The sequence below is a fragment of the Aspergillus eucalypticola genome (genome assembly GCF_003184535.1).
Source record: "Aspergillus eucalypticola CBS 122712 chromosome Unknown BO83scaffold_9, whole genome shotgun sequence".
NCBI classification, from domain to species: domain Eukaryota; kingdom Fungi; phylum Ascomycota; class Eurotiomycetes; order Eurotiales; family Aspergillaceae; genus Aspergillus; species Aspergillus eucalypticola.
In genome coordinates, this window is record NW_020290283.1 from 665606 (window position 1) to 681367 (window position 15762).

The 15762-nt window shown below is 48.7% G+C and overlaps 5 protein-coding genes and 1 non-coding gene across 6 annotated transcripts; all 6 read right to left on the reverse strand.

Moving 5' to 3' along the window:
- Positions 1-571: 571 nt before the first annotated feature.
- Positions 572-2023, reverse strand: BO83DRAFT_416378 (intradiol ring-cleavage dioxygenase; the record flags this gene model as incomplete). Its single annotated transcript, XM_025534696.1, has 5 exons — positions 1668-2023; positions 1462-1614; positions 1271-1413; positions 1048-1213; positions 572-999 (listed from the first exon to the last, which is right to left on the reverse strand). The coding sequence occupies exons 1-5, from the start codon at positions 1903-1905 to the stop codon at positions 572-574; spliced, it is 1128 nt and encodes a 375-aa protein (XP_025389331.1). The 5' UTR covers positions 1906-2023.
- A 2127-nt stretch (positions 2024-4150) lies between these two features.
- On the reverse strand, positions 4151-4232 carry BO83DRAFT_t128. The gene has a single exon. It is a non-coding gene; the product is annotated as a tRNA-Ser (tRNA).
- Positions 4233-4538: 306 nt separating this feature from the next.
- On the reverse strand, positions 4539-6677 carry BO83DRAFT_377521 (sugar porter family MFS transporter). Its single transcript, XM_025531015.1, has 5 exons — positions 6325-6677; positions 5533-6269; positions 5418-5469; positions 5019-5369; positions 4539-4965 (listed from the first exon to the last, which is right to left on the reverse strand). The coding sequence occupies exons 1-5, from the start codon at positions 6490-6492 to the stop codon at positions 4681-4683; spliced, it is 1593 nt and encodes a 530-aa protein (XP_025389332.1). The 5' UTR covers positions 6493-6677; the 3' UTR covers positions 4539-4680.
- A 2804-nt stretch (positions 6678-9481) lies between these two features.
- On the reverse strand, positions 9482-10544 carry BO83DRAFT_377523 (CVNH domain-containing protein). The gene is made up of 3 exons (XM_025531016.1): positions 10003-10544; positions 9695-9876; positions 9482-9607 (listed from the first exon to the last, which is right to left on the reverse strand). Exons 1-3 carry the CDS (start codon positions 10142-10144, stop codon positions 9599-9601), a joined length of 333 nt encoding a protein of 110 aa, XP_025389333.1. The 5' UTR covers positions 10145-10544; the 3' UTR covers positions 9482-9598.
- A 1023-nt stretch (positions 10545-11567) lies between these two features.
- Positions 11568-12527, reverse strand: BO83DRAFT_377525 (SDR family oxidoreductase). The gene has a single exon (XM_025531017.1). The coding sequence runs from the start codon at positions 12444-12446 to the stop codon at positions 11823-11825; it is 624 nt and encodes a 207-aa protein (XP_025389334.1). The 5' UTR covers positions 12447-12527; the 3' UTR covers positions 11568-11822.
- A 1051-nt stretch (positions 12528-13578) lies between these two features.
- Positions 13579-15720, reverse strand: BO83DRAFT_416382 (putative extracellular exo-polygalacturonase). Its single transcript, XM_025534697.1, has 8 exons — positions 15060-15720; positions 14633-14999; positions 14520-14578; positions 14302-14462; positions 14062-14250; positions 13910-14011; positions 13782-13856; positions 13579-13728 (listed from the first exon to the last, which is right to left on the reverse strand). The coding sequence occupies exons 1-8, from the start codon at positions 15364-15366 to the stop codon at positions 13681-13683; spliced, it is 1308 nt and encodes a 435-aa protein (XP_025389335.1). The 5' UTR covers positions 15367-15720; the 3' UTR covers positions 13579-13680.
- Positions 15721-15762: the final 42 nt, after the last annotated feature.

Consider the following 15762-nt stretch of genomic DNA (forward strand, 5'->3'; position numbering starts at 1 on the left):
AGTAGGTGTTATTGTGTTGCTTGCTGGCTGAGGTTAGTTATAGTTCACTGCAATGTCATGACGGGTCATAGATGGAGGGGATTTCCGGTTAAGGTTGGGAAGTTCCATCGCCCAACATGTCGAGATTACTTCTGACTGATATTGAATAGAAGTTATGCTAACCTGGCGATTTTGGAATAGTTCGTGGGGATAGTTGAGGAAGATTCAGTCGAGGGAGAGAATGGCTTTTAGGACGTTCGGTCAAGAAGATAGAAATGATGCTGGGAAAATATAGGCGAGAGGTATGGGAAAGAGGAAGCCCAAGGCAGCAAACAGAAAAATAGGCACAATTATCAGGTGATGAGCATATCTGTACAACAGGTAAAGGCATGAATTACATGAATTACCACATTGCTTCCAGCAGATCTTACTTATTCAATGAATTTTATCGGTACTCCAATCAAAAACCCCTGAGTCCATCCTTCTACTCCAGTATCAGAAGTAGTAAAACGAGCGACTAAGTTCATATTTTTCCCTCGCTATCCTACATCTGCAACAACCAATACAAACACCTCACAATCGAAATCAAAACTTAAGCAGAAGCACTGGGGGCGGCGCCGCCGCTAGGGGCAGAGCCACCGCCACCGCCCATACCAGAGCTGGAGGAGTCGTTCTCGACACCACCATCAGCAGTGTACTCCGCAGCAGGAGTAATCTCGCTGTTCTCAGAGACATCGATACCGAGGGAGATCCATCCAAAGACACCGTCACTCACATCGTCACCGAGGAGGACATACTCAACGAAGGGGTCAATAGTGTCGGCCTCCTCGGAGAGGATGCTGTCATCAGCGTTCTCGGTAAGCTCCTGGGTGTTAGTGCTGTAGGGGCTGGTGGCCTCGACCTTGGTAATCAGGTCCTGGTCGAAGAAGAGCTGGCCGACGTAATTGGCGTGGGAAGTGTAGAGACCGGAGATGGTGTTGTTGGGGAGAGCAGTAGTCTCGTTGGGGGAGTGGGAGAGGACTGTTGTTGAGTTAGTGATTGAAATATTCTCAGAGGAATGGGACGTACCATGGATGTGAGTAGCACGGCTGGTGTAGTGGCCGGGGAAGATGGAGTTGAACTGCACGACACCATCAGAGTCGGTCTGCTGGATACCGCGGAGGAAAGTGGCGTCCAGGTTGGAGGTGTCGCTGGAGTCACCGTTGCCGGAGGCAGCCACGCCAGAGTAGACACCCTATACATGTTAGTATCGCACGACGCAGAGAGATGAGGTCAGCGGCAAGTGGCTTACAGTAGCATTGCAGTGCCAGATGTCAATGTAGATCTCGGGGACGGGCTCGCAGGTGCTGGTGTCAATGAGCTGGATGTCCAGGTAGAGAGGCACACCCTCCTGGGTCTCGGTGATGTCGTTGCGGATGAGCTCGCCAGTCACATCTGGTCTAATTAGCTACATAAATGCCTTTGGAGAAAAGATGGCCATACAGTAAGGACCCTGGGTGACATCCGGGCCAAGAACGCAGGTGGCGTTGGAGGCAAACAGGACGTTGGGGTCAGTCTCGGGGCTCACGTTCAGAGACGAGTGGTGGGTAGTGTTGAGGATGGTGTCAAGGTCACGAGCCTTGAGAAGGGGAGCGTCTGTTATCTTAATTAGCCTAGATCAATCCTGACGGGTAAAGTGAAAACCATACGGGTCTGCAGGCCCCTCTTCTGGCGAATGGCATTCACGGCGTTCTCGCGACGAGCAATGCTCTGCCTCTCAAGGCCGCGGGCCTTGAGCTTCGTAGAGCAGTCGCTCAGACTACGAGGAGCACGCTTCATGAAGGCAGCGCGCTCAGCAGCTTCGGCACGGATATCGTGGCCGGGATGAGCAGAGACGACGCTGGCAAGGCCAGCCAGGCCGGTAAGGAACGTGTTAAGCTGAACCATCTTGATGGATATCAACTGAAAAAGAGGGTAAGAGATTGAAGGTAGATGATGAGCGGTAATGAGGATGTTGTTGGATGCTAATGAGATCTAACCCCAGGGCAGGTTGCTTTATATCTTTTTCTTCCAGAACATCATGCCCATCAAGAAGATGCTAACCAGCTGACGCAACCAAGAAACCAGACTGCCAAATGAAACGCCGGCAATTGTTCAGCTGTCGCCAAGGGCTTGGATGGCTTCGAAATGCTTCATCGTGCTGGGGCCAGACCTTTGGTAGGTAGGGCACGATCCCCCATGACGACGCGGCCTGACATCCACTTGTGGAGAAGGGGTTGCTAAATTATGGCTAAGTTGTGACAGGCTTATGTATGAATGGGCGTCTTTTCAGGTCCGCAGCGTTTTCGGTTTAGCTCAGGGTAGTTCAGGGTAACCCCATCTCGATAATTGGGACCTGTATGGGTCTTGAGAAGCTTCTAGCTTCGCTAGCTAGATGTCTCCAACCAGAAGGGTAGCCATAAAAGCTGAAATCTAGTATCATGGTATCTCATACCTACCAAGCAAAAGCAGGTCAGCCTTCTTATTCCCAGCATATCCCTCCAGCTCAGTCCTTACAAAATTCTGGAGAGAGAACAGCGAATACCTCGGCCAGTCATCAGTCAACAGCAAAGTATGCTCCAACAGGGATCTAACTCCAACACCCTCGCTACCGAGCCACGATCCAGGTTGATCGTCGTCTCCACCAAGTGGATGTGCCGCTTAATCATCCAGTTTGAGGAGGCTTGGCACCACCGGCAATTGAATGTCCCAAATATCCGAAGCTTGTCGTCCTATTAATCAATCTCCTTGCTGCAAAAACTGTCCACAGGGTGCTTAATGATCCGGATGCCGCCGGACTTGGCAACCAGGAGCAAACAAGGAGCTGTCGACACACATGCAGTTTCACGGCCCGAGGACCTCGAAAAGCTGTTATTGGCCGAATCAATCAGTATCGGGCCATTTCATGCATCGGTCACGCCAAATACCCGTGATCTGAATGGAGAGAATCCGGAGGACCGTGACGCGGACTGACAGGGCCGAAGTTGAACCGTTCGAGGAATAATTTCCTTCCACAAGCAAAGCAGATGGCCGTGCATAGATCAACAGCATAGTCAACGCGGATCAAAGACCATACCCTATCATGTAAACCCAAGATTAGCACACCTCCAGCACAGAGCCATCGCAGCCATTGTCACTATGAACCTCGTCATCCAGCATCGTACCCTTATCACAGCCTCCCATTAAGGGCACAAACTGGAGACAGCCAGCACGTAATCCCTTGACCCGCTCCGGCGACAAGGTAAGCTATCCATTTAGGACCCAGGACCCTCTAATCGAAGGGAAATATTAGACAGGGACGTAAGAAAGGAAGAAGACCCCCAAAATCAGGGATAACCACCCTGTCACGTAAGCGGGTTTGCCCTGCAAGGCCGTGGGGGGCGTCACGCATATCCACATCATTGGGAATAGGCTCATCACGCACAAACAGCCGGTGGCTTGGCAAGCACACACACACTGAGTAAACAATGAGAGGTGATTCGTGGAGCCAAAGACATGCGTTGCGAAGCATTGCAACGGGCGGAGAGAAAGTGAGAGAAGATCGGCGGCGGGTGTACGTAGGCCCTCCGCCGCGGCGTGGCTTGGCAGAGCGGAACCACGCCTGATCTAATTCGGCACGGCGGATGCATTCTACTACTTTTACTGTAGATAATATGATTCTGGTGACTAAGTAGACCCTTCTGTAACGTTGATTGTGCTTGTAGATATAGTGAAGCAGTTAGCAGCAGTCGCGGCAAACTACCTCCACACCACGCCAATATATACTCCTACATAGAAGCATAAGCATTTTTATGCGCCAAACGGGATGACCACGAGTTCACTTCGGGACCCATCGGGAACTTCCCTCGATCTAGATAACTCACAGGGATATGATGACGATGCATCGAATCCACTACTTGTACTGTGTAGATGGTTGGGTAGCTATTGATTTTCCTTGATGTATGGATGGCACTAGTGAATTGTGTCTGCCTACTCTAGTCTACTACTATACAAGATCGACATTCAATCCATAATTCGGCAGTACGAATAAAGTTCATCATGAAATTAGCATATAGTTCAGATTTGGGGTGATCGATAAGGAACGCAAAAGCGCGATCAAAAAGAGGTGGGGTAGTCCCACGGAAAATAAGAAAAAAACGGATGGGGCAAAAAACGACAACAGACGGGTTCGAACCGCCGCCTCCGAAGAGAATAGATTTCAAGTCTATCGCCTTAGACCACTCGGCCATGTTGTCTTAGTAAGTTCTCTGTCTTAGCGAACTATAAGGGTTCTCCGACAAGCCACATGATTAGAATCAGGGACACAACAATCCCCACTTCCTGTCGCACCAGCCAATTTTTACTGCGACATGCTCCTGGCGGGACTGATAATGTGGTTTCCGCAGTACAAAGTATCTGATAGCTTTTTCCCCTCTTAGCGAGGCATTGGAAATTCCAAGTTGCCTGGATTTGTTATATGAGTTCTACCCTGCAAACCATACGTGAAGACAAGAAGGAGAGGGATAAGTCACAAGGATACGAAACATTGGTATCATGCGTCATTACTTAGCTATCACTAACGTAAAGTAAACAGAAATAAGCAGGACAGATTAATCATAATAGTAACCGAGCATACCCTTCTGTATGCAGACCCACCAACTCGTCGTCAGCAGCAAACCACTGTCGAAACTGACATCCCGTCTCTCACACCTCCTGGTGAACCGCAGTAGCCTTTTCGGCCACAGCATTCGCAGTAAGACCCATCTCGGCCGTAAAGGTGCCATGCGGTCTCCACTTGGCCGAGGTACGGGGCGTGGTCTCTTCCATCATCTTGTCCACCTGCTCAAGAGTGAGACCCTTGGTCTCCGGGATCAGGAAGTACGTGTACACAAAAGCGCAGGCGCACAGTGAGCCCCAGATGAAGAATACCTTGGCCTTGAGGTCACCCTTATCCTTGTCAACCATGTAGGGGGTAATGACAGCGATAATCTGATTGGTCAGCGTGTTATGTCAACAGGGGAGCAAGGGAGCAAGTCACTTACGCAATTCCACAGCCAGTTTGAAGCCGTCGACAGAGCCACACCTCGCGACCGAATAGGCAGGGGGAAGATTTCGCCAATCACAACCCAGGCGCCCGGGCCCCACGTACTAGCGAAGAAGAAGATGTAAATGCAGATGAAGGAAATCTCTGCGCTGACAGCGTGCTTGTTGCTGCCGTCCACAGTGCCGACGATAGCGACAATGAACTGGCAGATGACCATGCCAAGTGCTCCCCACAAAAGGAGCGAACGGCGGCCAAACCTCTCAATCGTGTAGAAGGAGACAGGGGTTGAGCAGACGTTGACGATAGTGGTAATCATGCTGATGAGGAAGGGGTCATCGATGGTTCCCAACTATACTCTGTCAGCGCATCATCTCGGGCACAGATCGATCTTACTCACCGACTGGAAGAAGGTCGTTCCAAAGTAGAAGACAAAGTTGACACCGGTCCACCTGAATGACGGTTAGTATCTCTCTTCACACTTTGTGTGTGGGTGTGGCAAGGTTGTGACTTACTGTTGCATCATCTGCAGGGACGTACCCAGGACTGTCCGACGAAGGTTGCTGTTGGGAGAGAACAGACTGCCGCGGAAGCAGTTCATCCAGCTGACGAAGTATCCACCTTCCGGGATCACCTGCATCTCGTACTCATGGTTTGCCACGATCTCAGCCAGCTCATCCTTGATATAGTCCGAGTCTTGGGGCTGGCCACGAACGCGGGCAAGGACCTCCGCAGCCTTGACCAGGTTACCCTTGCGAACAAAGTAACGAGGGGACTCGGGCAGGCAGAGCAGACCACCTCCCAAGATGATAGCCCAGGCGAGCTGAAGGCCGATTGGGATACGGTAGGAGCCCGAGTCGAGACGGTTCTCAGTACCGTAGTCGACGCATGAGGCCAACATGAGCCCGATAGTGATGCAGAACTGGTACCCTGAGACAATAGCACCGCGAACCTTGCGAGGTGCAATTTCAGACATGTACAGGATGATAATGGCGGAGACAAAGCCAACACCGAATCCCGCGATCAGACGCCCGGCAACTAGCAGACCCAAGGAGGTCGAAGCGGTCTGCAGGACAACACCAACGACGAAGACCACACAACCACTGACAATGGTAGTGCGACGACCAAACCAGTCTGCCAAGTCACCCGCAATGAGGGCACCAAAGAAGGTTCCAGCCGAGAGGATCGACGTGATCAACGATTTTTTCCAGGACGGGAGGACGAAGGAATCTGTGGGGGTAGTGTTATAGTCCTAATAGATGTCAGTCCCCTCTTCACTTATTAGTTGTCGCAATGACGCTACATACCAAGCCCTCAAACTCCTCGATGAAGTATCTCATCCCCATGACACCGCTGATATAACCCGAGTCATAACCGAAGAAGATACCACCAAAAGCCGCAAAGGCACACATCAAGTAAGTCTTGAGGGTGACTGGGGCCTCGACGCGCGAGGCGTCCACGAAGCCATCAGCCATGGCTACTGAGGATAGACTGTGTGATGGTCTCCGCACAGTGAAAGAAAGTGACAAGAAGGGTGGGCAGATGCCTATATGGCAGCAATGAGAGAAAGGTAGCGGCGTTCACACGAAGACCGGGGGATATGAGGGAAGGTGACGGAGAAAAGGAAGAGGGGAAGCACCGAGAAAGAAGACAAGGAAAAACGAGATCAGGGGTACTGGTCGGTTTTATAATCCTGTGCGAGGGTCCAAGTTGCATCATGCTCAGCTCACTGCTGGACTCGCGACTTCCCGTTGAGAATCGGGCCAGCATCGGTACCGGGGAATGCCCATGGGGTTCCCCAGCTGTGGCCACCATGCCGTCTGTCCAGTTTGGCCGCCGGCCGTGACTCGTTGGGCTGCAGGACGGCCATTGCTGTGGAGCGTTATTCACTGCAGTCGACCGATGGCATGCACAGGGCCCAAAATCCGAAATTACCACCAGTCTTGATTCGGATGACTGGCTTCGAGGTAAATGCCTCTCATCCTGCCTGCATGTCCAATCATCAGGCTGAGGTAATTTCCCGGAGAGTTAGGTTTTACCGACAGGGGAAAGTTCTGTACGACCCCAGACCTGGTTTCCCCAGGTTGACCGTAAGAGATGTACCCACCGGGGGGCAACGGTTTACGGGGGAGTCCAGATCCAACCCAGTACGAGTCACTGCTATACTCCATAGAAGGTATAGTAAGTCTGCAAGTCGAGCTAGTATAGTACGACTTGTTGACAGGATTTAGTTGCCAACAGCCAAACAGAAACTCGGTCCAGGCCGGCAAACCCCGTCTGGTTCTGGCAATCACTCTTATTGGCAGGGTTTCACAGGGGTCGGAAAATTGAACCTACCACGTGCTGCGCAGAGGAAGGATTCCCCACAATCAAGTGCCAGTCTAGCCGGATCTGCTTAGTGCTGTCATTTTGGGTTTCCGATCACGAGATGAGCTTCTTGGACCCTGATCAACCTTCACAGTTCACACAGACTACTAACATAGCACTCCTGTCCTATCGGGGTAACTTAGTAAGCATCTTTCTTTGACCCTGGCATGTTACCCTCATTGTTCTCGATTCCCTATTTCACTATTCCCAGAAATCATCGTTCGCCATGTTAAGCTCCAATGTAACCTTTCCGACAATGGTCCATGACCGTAGCTAATCACGAGCCATCCCCTCCAGAACACCTGGTAGCGAGCACAGACGGCCGCGACGCCACCACGACTATTGAAGGTTGCCCAGCCCGCTGAGTCGGAAGGTAACTGGTCTCCTGTCCGGATCCAGGTCTTGGTCCGAAGTGGCCCTCCGTCCGCGGGATTCTTTGTTGGGTCTGTATCCCAGCTGGAGGAACAGCCTCGGACCTGACCGAAAGATTCTTTCAGCTTCACACGTGGTTTCTTTTCTTTTTCTTCTCCTGGAGTGGCCTATCCGGGTGACTTGCCTCCTCCAATGGGTCTATTTCGGCCCTAGCTCGCTTGTTCCAGCGTAGGAGAATGTCCTCGCCATCTCAAATCAGCGTGTCATGCCAAGAGGCTTGGCGACCACGACGTCTCGTCCCGCCAGTGCATGCGCCATCCAGAAAAATTCAATTTTAGCCGAAAGAGTGTCAATACGAGATGCAATCAATCAAAGTAGCCGTTCTATACGCATCGTAAGTTGGGTGCGCTAAAGGCGAGAGAGGCCATGGATATCAAGACATCATGACGGGAATTGCCTCAAACCATGCTAACTACCATGGATCAATGACCCGGTGAGCATTTTCAGTCATCTAGACTATTGAATACACAGCTTCCGCTTGCCACGAATGAGATAGGAGTATGTCCGAAAGGCGTCTCAAGTGCAGTCACACTGCAAGGGTCTGTCATGTCGGTGTTACAGGCTACTGGGACGGATCCCGGTCATGTGAGGTGGTATCCGTGAGAAGTGAGATCCCTCTATTCTCTGGGAATAAAAAGCAACCACTACAACAGTCTACCTCCTTTGATACGGACTGTATCACCATACACCTATTCAAGTGGATACTGTATGATCGGTGGTGATAGTAGCCTTATAGTGATCTTGCAGTAGCATGGCTGGAGTCCATCCGCTACCAATTATCTATTCATTCTATTTAACTCCTGTCAAAATATTTATCTTAGCTACCAATACACAGAATTTATCGATTAACTATATTATGATAACTTATTCTCTTTATACACTTCTTCAATCCAGTTCAAGAAAAATCTTCCATTCCCCAAGCACCACCTAACTACTAAAGTTACCAACACTGCGGGGTAATAAGTAAGGCATCACCCACATGGCCCCCTTCCTCCGCGTGGTCAGGCATCCTGTCAGCTCGCTCCGACCAAACAACCAACCTAGTACTCACTACTAGGTAAGAATGTGGGGTACTCTTAATCCAGCCAAGCTTTGCAAATACGTACAACACTACAGCATACCATGATATTAGAACTACAATCAGCAAAACAAGGACATAAACAATTAGTTCAGCTCTGATACCCATAATACCAAAGCACACCAACACCATCTACTAAGCTCAAGTAAGCATAAGCATAATAAGCCTAAGCATAATCACCATCCCCTTCCTCATCACGATAATAATCAACCATCCCATTCCACAAGAAAGGTAGCACAGCCTGTGACTACTTGACTAATTACCTCACGAGTGGAACTTACGTACGCACACAGTAAGCACAGCCCACACTTTCCATAAAGATAGAGAATTAACCAACCAGAATAGCACACATCATATGCATGTAGTACTTATGTGGCAAGTTGATGGCTGCAACATTCCTTAAGAGGTATATATATATATATATATCATATATAATAATATGTAGCAAGGTAAGGTAGTAGTGAGTAGTGCCCTGCCCCTCATCAGGCATATTTACATTTACTAGTAGCCTATCATCTAAATATTTACTACTATAATCTGGCAATATTCCTCTGGTTTATTGAGACTCAATAATAATAAAATAATTCATCATTCGCTATGCAATATCTCCCAATCATACAAAATAACTCTGTTTCCCTCCACTATTGGTTATCTCCCCATATCTTCCGTTCTCAGTGCTTGCTTAGTAGATACTAACGATGTATCTAAGGTCCCTATAATCAATACCCCACCACGTCAGCCCAATTCCACACCATAATAGACAAAACTACGATAAGACAGATAATAGTAGATAGACGTACCTTGAACACCAACTCCCCATTCTCATTAGAAATCTTATCCGCCAGATACAATCCCTGCAACTCTCTGTATCCACCATCCCGCTTCCTCAAGTACGCCGTCAACTTGGGACCGCGGCCAGTGTTCTCGAGCTGAATGTCATTGGCGGTTTCGGTGAAGTTGGAGCCGCCCCAGATGAACCAGCCTATACAAATCAAATTAATTTAACAGTCAGTATTACCAATATCATCATTCACTTTCTAGTATCTGCATTTCGAAAGAAAATAGGGATAAAAGGGAGGGGGGGAGGGGGGAGGGAAAGGGATCATACCATCGGTATTTCCAATATGTCTATCAAGACGGATCTTGCGAGCGACATACTCTCCATTCGCACGACGCACTTCAGCGTGCAGGAAAGTAGCACCGGGCTCGTGGATGAGGTGGATGTTTTGGCAGCTGTTGTGGAAGGACATTTTCGTAGGTATTTTTTCTCTTTGAGAAGGTGGGAGGAAAAGGAAAAGGGGTGAGGTGAGGAGAGTAGAGTAGAGTAGAGTAGAGTAGATAGAAGTTGAGCAAAGGAAGAGGGATTAACTGGGTCAAGTGGAAGGGGGTTTATATAAGTTGGAAGATCGCAAGCATTGCTGCCCTACTGAAACTAAGAACTAACCACTAGCTGCTAACCTTCTGGATGGAGACCCTGAGACTGGGGATTGCTGCTGCTGGTGAAGTCACCCTGCAGGAAGGGAAGCTCGGGTGGGTCGATTTTCCTTCCCTTTTCTTTAAAAGAGGGGTGGAAATTGTGGATGTAGTAGTGGGGCTAGGCAGCATTTACTTGTTTAGGTGCTGGAAGGTTCTGCTGCTGGTGATTATTTTGAAAGGGGGGAGTAGAATGTATAGTATATTATTTATTTAGTACCTTAATATAATTATCTACAATGGTACTATATTGTATGGCTGGTTCGGTTCCGCCCGATGGCCAGTACCGTTGAACTGACTGAGAGGAAAGGATCGGGCTTAAAGAAGAAATGATGGAATGATCCGCACAGGGATCGAGTGGGCCGGATAAGACAAGGCGGTCGCGTGACTTTCAATAGTCTAACATTGATCTTTGTATTGAGTTAGTTACTATCTACGGAGTAGCATCTTCAATTAACTCAAGATTAGGAAATTTACTAAAGTAAATAAGAGTATCCTACTTGTCCATGTCCACTAGAAGCATCGATTTCTTCCACACTTCTGCCTAAGGCACCAATCTCTCAAAAGACCAGTCATATCAATTCACCTGAAACCGCAGTGGGCTCATTGCTCCAGCCACATTCTAAAAATATAAGGTGATCTAGACAGCCACATCACTAGTAACATTGGCATCGCCACATCCCCACTCCACCGCTCCCCTGGGAGGCAAATGGTCATTTTACTTACTTTACTTACTGCTGTGGAAGGCTTGGTGTGACTACTACTTATCATGCTTGGCAGTTATGACGATGATTCAAGTTGGGTGGTGGCACAGTCACCGGATAAGTGCTCCTATTCCAGGTTGAGTGATACTAGTAAGTAGTACTTGTGGTACTGTGGGTGTTGTGTAATATATATTATCATGAGAGTATATTCATACTAGTAGTATTGACCCAGATTGATACGTTGCAGAGGCTGCAGGGTGATGATGTCGATTGTGCCACTGTGGTATCACATTTACCTAGGGTTTGTGAAGTACAGCGCCAGTACACAGCAGAATCGTTCTGTATGATCTTTCAGCAAAGAAAGAAAATGAATTAATTAGACTAACATTCTAGATTAAGACAGTGTATATATATCTATAAACCCCGGTTCCCAACCTGGCTATGCAAAACCCAATATCATGTGGCCAGTACAGCTGGCCCCGAACGAAGGAAAGAAACACCATAACTTGAGAAAAGAGAATCCCACGGCAACTGAATCAACTGCTGCACCCTGCCATCCCCCCGTCAATCAGATGCAAATCTCCATTGACGTACCCGCCTGCCTTACTGGCCAGATACAAAATAGTCCCAGCAATCTCCTCGCGCCGGCCTGCTCTTTGCAGCGGAATGAACTCGCGGTCAAATGCGCCTTCGACTGAGATCTCTTCGTTGGCTGGGCTTCCACACAGATTACTTGGGAACACTGTTTCAGTTAGCACCTCGTCTCAAAATGCAGAGGGAAACACTCACGGCCAGGAGAAATAGTGTTTGCTCGAATCCCATGAGGAATCAAATATGTCATCATCTTCCTCATCAACATTATCACAGCTGCCTTGCTCATTCCATACGCACAGCCCCCAACGACTCTCCGGTTATGTGCTGCAACGCTGCTCACAGCGATGACCTGACTCTTCTGAAAGACATTTCCTCGCTTGTTGCCCTTGTCCAGTAATGATATAAAGGCCGCAATGGTGTAGAATACCCCTGTTGTGTTTACCCGGAACGTGTCTAGAAATTCATCGACCGGAGTATCCATGAGGAAAGATTCCAACTCATCAGGGGTCGCATTCTCCTGTAAAGTGCGACCGACCTTTACGCTGATGGCTTCTGGTGAGTCCATATAAAGCATCCCTGCATTTGCGACGAGCAGGTTGATGTATCCGGTTTCAGTATGAATCTGATCGGCAGCGGCAGCAAGAGAGGCCTTTGAGCCTACATCAGCAACGATAGGGATAATAACACCGGGATGCATGTCGGCTGTATCTTCGAGGGTGTCTTTGTGGCGGCCCAGGATATAGACTCTGCTGGCTCCATTGCTAGCGAGAGCGAGAGCCATTGTCTTGCCCAGACCTGCGATAGTAACATTGTCAGCTTGTGTAAAGAGGATTACAAGAGTGAACCGCAACACACATACCAGAGCTCCCGCCGGTGATGACGGCAACCAAGCCGCGCACATTGAACAAATCTTTGATATCGTACGGCATCTTGATGGAATAGCCCTTGAGTGATGTGATGTGAAAGAAACAATCAGAATTTTTTAATCCATGATCCCCGTTATATAAATCCACCCACAGATCGGTGATACGTCAATTGACACCGGCAAATCAGTCGGTATGTCGATCATGTTTGGATGTATCACAATGACACTCCCAACTTCGCTGTACATCCACGTCGACACATTCTCGTCGATGTCATATTGTCCAGATGAAGCAAATGATAAGTTATATTGGGTTTGGAAGAAAGACTCAAACGTAGAGGTTCCTACCACATCTAACCAGTGGCAACACAACGAAGAATCAAGCCAAACCTGAAGCTTGACCCCGTTAAACTGCCCCAAGTTACCATACTTCGGGCTTCTCTCGGGGAAGCTGAGTAACAGACTCACCTAGGATATGTCTAATCTATCATACCCAACCCTGCAGGAGGTGCATGGACGCAAATTGTAATGAACACAAATCATTGCCACTTGGTTCCAAATTACATAAGAGTTGTGGGTAAGGTTCTTTGTCCATCTATCTAGTCCGCTGGTTGGATGCTTCTAAGGAGGTCATAATCATCAGCCGGGGGTTCGTGTGGGAAGAGACTTAGGTTATAAATCTCGCTGCTGGAGTTCTGATGAATTAGAATTGAAATATGGTTTGCAACTTACATTTTCAAGGATCTAGTATGGTCTACACGACCTCATCAGAGCGCTCTAGATCCTACTATACCTGGTAAGTGGCTCTCCTGGTTGCTTGTTTGTTAGATGAACAGCAGGTAATTGCAGAGAGATGTAGTATCCTGGACAGCAAGTGCAGTATCGCTCAGGAGAGCGCAAGCACCTGGAAGCAATGGTTCTTCCCTCGGCATGTGACGTATCGCACGCAAAAACTAGAAGGAGCGTCTACTGAGAATCATGATCAAGGTTTGAACCAGAAAGTTCCTTGACCGCCTGACCTTCCCTAAGTCAAAAGCATACAGATATTATTCGCTCACGTATATACACAGCCGAACCCAAATGTTTTTATACTCCCTTCATCCGTCTTAAGTAAGGCCTGACCTCCAGTGTACATGTTAACAGGCATTTTAACTTAATCAGAAGTGGCGGTGCAGTTGACACTCAGAAGACTCTCATCGACCTGGACAGCGTTAGTCACCGATTTAGATCTTCACCTGGCTTTGGCCGACTCACATTATCGCAAACAAAGTCATTGGTTCCATCTGGGCTTGTAACATTGATATTGGACGTATAGATATCCGAGCAAGTCTAATGGGTGTGAGCCTAATACAGACTAAACGCCTATGCTGGATGACACTTACATCAGGACTGGAACAAACAATTGTCCCAACATAGGGATCTTCCGATCCCGACGTCGTACCGCGGAAGTTCTTGATGTGGACGTCCGAGATGGTGAGAGAGCTCTATTAGTGTGTTAGGATTGCTTCGGGGAAGCGGCTGAAGGTCTACTAACCGGGTACTCGTTGCACAAGGTAGTATTACTCTGCCCATAGCACTGCGTGATTTCAATAGCCCAGTCGACATTATCAATGAGTGCGGTGTCGTAGGTGATATTCTTCACGCTACCCGAGCCACCGCCGCCTTGAAGATCGGCAGATAGCGCAGAGGGAGTACCAGGCCAAACCTTGATGCGGGCCATATCCTGCAACCAAGTTAGTAAGAAGTTTATTATTTGGTTAAGGTTCAGACATACCGAAGCGTTAAACATAGAGATATTGTACACATAGACATTCTCAACGATATCAACCTCATCCTTGTATTGGCCGAGAGAGCCCACTGAAATGCCGTGGGAGCCATTGCAGTGAAGGTTCTGAACGAGAATATTGGTGCTGTTTGGCTTGAAGGAGACACAATCTTTATTGGTTTGCAAGTTAGAATTGTTGAAGAATGACGCTACTAAGATTGACTCACCATCACCGTTATTGATCACCGAGTTTTGAATAACGATATTGTTCGAGCGGTAGGTATCCCTACGGGAAGAAAAGGTCAGTATGACCCTCAATGTGAAGCAGGTATAAACGCACCATCCATCAGTGTTCTTGGCCTCGTTATCGCTCTTACTATAACCCGAAATGTCAATTCCATCAAAGAGGACATTTGACGAATTAGCCACGAAGTGGTAGTACTGCGGCGAGTACCGTAACTTCAGCGGACCGATTGTGCCACCGTTCAGCCCGATGATGCCCATCAAGACGGGACGCAGAATGAGATCATCTTCGGCATACAGATCATACCACACCTGTCCGTTGCCATTGATTGTACCACCACCGTACATATTCACATCTTCACCACCGAGTTGGAAGAAGGTCGTAGCGTTCTGAAAGCCCTGTTTGAAGGAGTTGGCTTGCCAGTATTCTGTATCGTTGGTGAATAAGATTGTTCCGAGGACCTCTGTTGAATCATAAGGTTAGTCAATTGTCAACTTGATCAATGGATCTGCATAGTAGGCACCTAGGTCAATGTTCTTCAGGAAGGTCATATTCAGCGCCGTCCCAATGATGTATTCCTTGTCCTCATCGAAAACGACCTTTCCACCGTGGTTACATTGGTTCAATGCGGAAAGGATGTAATCAGAGTCGTCAGTGCCGTCTCCATGGCTGCGGACATGGCAGGTCTTGTCCCTGCTCTGACTTGTAGGTAGAGGCCGGAAAGGCTTTTTTGGGCCGCAGGCAGCTTCTCTGGACCGGGAGAAGGCCTCTGCTGTGGCCCCTAGCGCAAGAAGGCCAAGCGTGTGTGAGAGAACGTGCGTGAGTCTCATTGTGTGAGATTGGCAGGAGACAAGTCTGGGTTCACGGACAGAGCTTGGGCAGAGTTACTGCAAAGCAATGACGATCGCCACTGGGCATTTATATCCATTGCACTGGGTCGACATAACTCCCCCGCAGTCTTGCCCACACTGACCACACCACCCATGTCTCCGAGTTGGGGAGTTCGCTGGACTTCATATCCGGGGGAACGCAGTCAACCAAACGGAGCGAGCAAACCACGACTGTGGAGCTATGCTAAGCTTGTGGCTTGCTCCTGTAATCAACAGGGGCACTTGGAGACAGTTAGCTGCTGGAGAATGTGGTGGTGGGGGATTGTGTGGAGGAGCAACGAGAGACGATGTGATAGGAGGGCTTGTCGGAGACGATTATCCGATTGGGGGAAAAAC

What these genes read in the sequence shown, in the direction of transcription:
- BO83DRAFT_377523 (XM_025531016.1), bottom strand. Translation starts at nt 10,144, where the DNA reads ATGTCCTTCCACAACAGCTGCCAAAACATCCACCTCATCCACGAGCCC. An exon ending in ACATATTGGAAATACCGATG is followed by an intron (nt 9,877 to 10,002) that starts GTATGATCCCTT and finishes TGATTTGTATAG; the next exon opens with GCTGGTTCATCTGGGGCGGC.
- BO83DRAFT_416382 (XM_025534697.1), bottom strand. Translation starts at nt 15,366, where the DNA reads ATGAGACTCACGCACGTTCTCTCACACACGCTTGGCCTTCTTGCGCTA. An exon ending in GGTGATCAATAACGGTGATG is followed by an intron (nt 14,463 to 14,519) that starts GTGAGTCAATCT and finishes AAACCAATAAAG; the next exon opens with ATTGTGTCTCCTTCAAGCCA. An exon ending in TCTCTATGTTTAACGCTTCG is followed by an intron (nt 14,251 to 14,301) that starts GTATGTCTGAAC and finishes ACTTGGTTGCAG; the next exon opens with GATATGGCCCGCATCAAGGT.
- BO83DRAFT_377525 (XM_025531017.1), bottom strand. Translation starts at nt 12,446, where the DNA reads ATGGCTCTCGCTCTCGCTAGCAATGGAGCCAGCAGAGTCTATATCCTG.
- BO83DRAFT_377521 (XM_025531015.1), bottom strand. Translation starts at nt 6,492, where the DNA reads ATGGCTGATGGCTTCGTGGACGCCTCGCGCGTCGAGGCCCCAGTCACC. An exon ending in GAACGACCTTCTTCCAGTCG is followed by an intron (nt 5,370 to 5,417) that starts GTGAGTAAGATC and finishes GACAGAGTATAG; the next exon opens with TTGGGAACCATCGATGACCC. An exon ending in CAAACTGGCTGTGGAATTGC is followed by an intron (nt 4,966 to 5,018) that starts GTAAGTGACTTG and finishes CTGACCAATCAG; the next exon opens with ATTATCGCTGTCATTACCCC.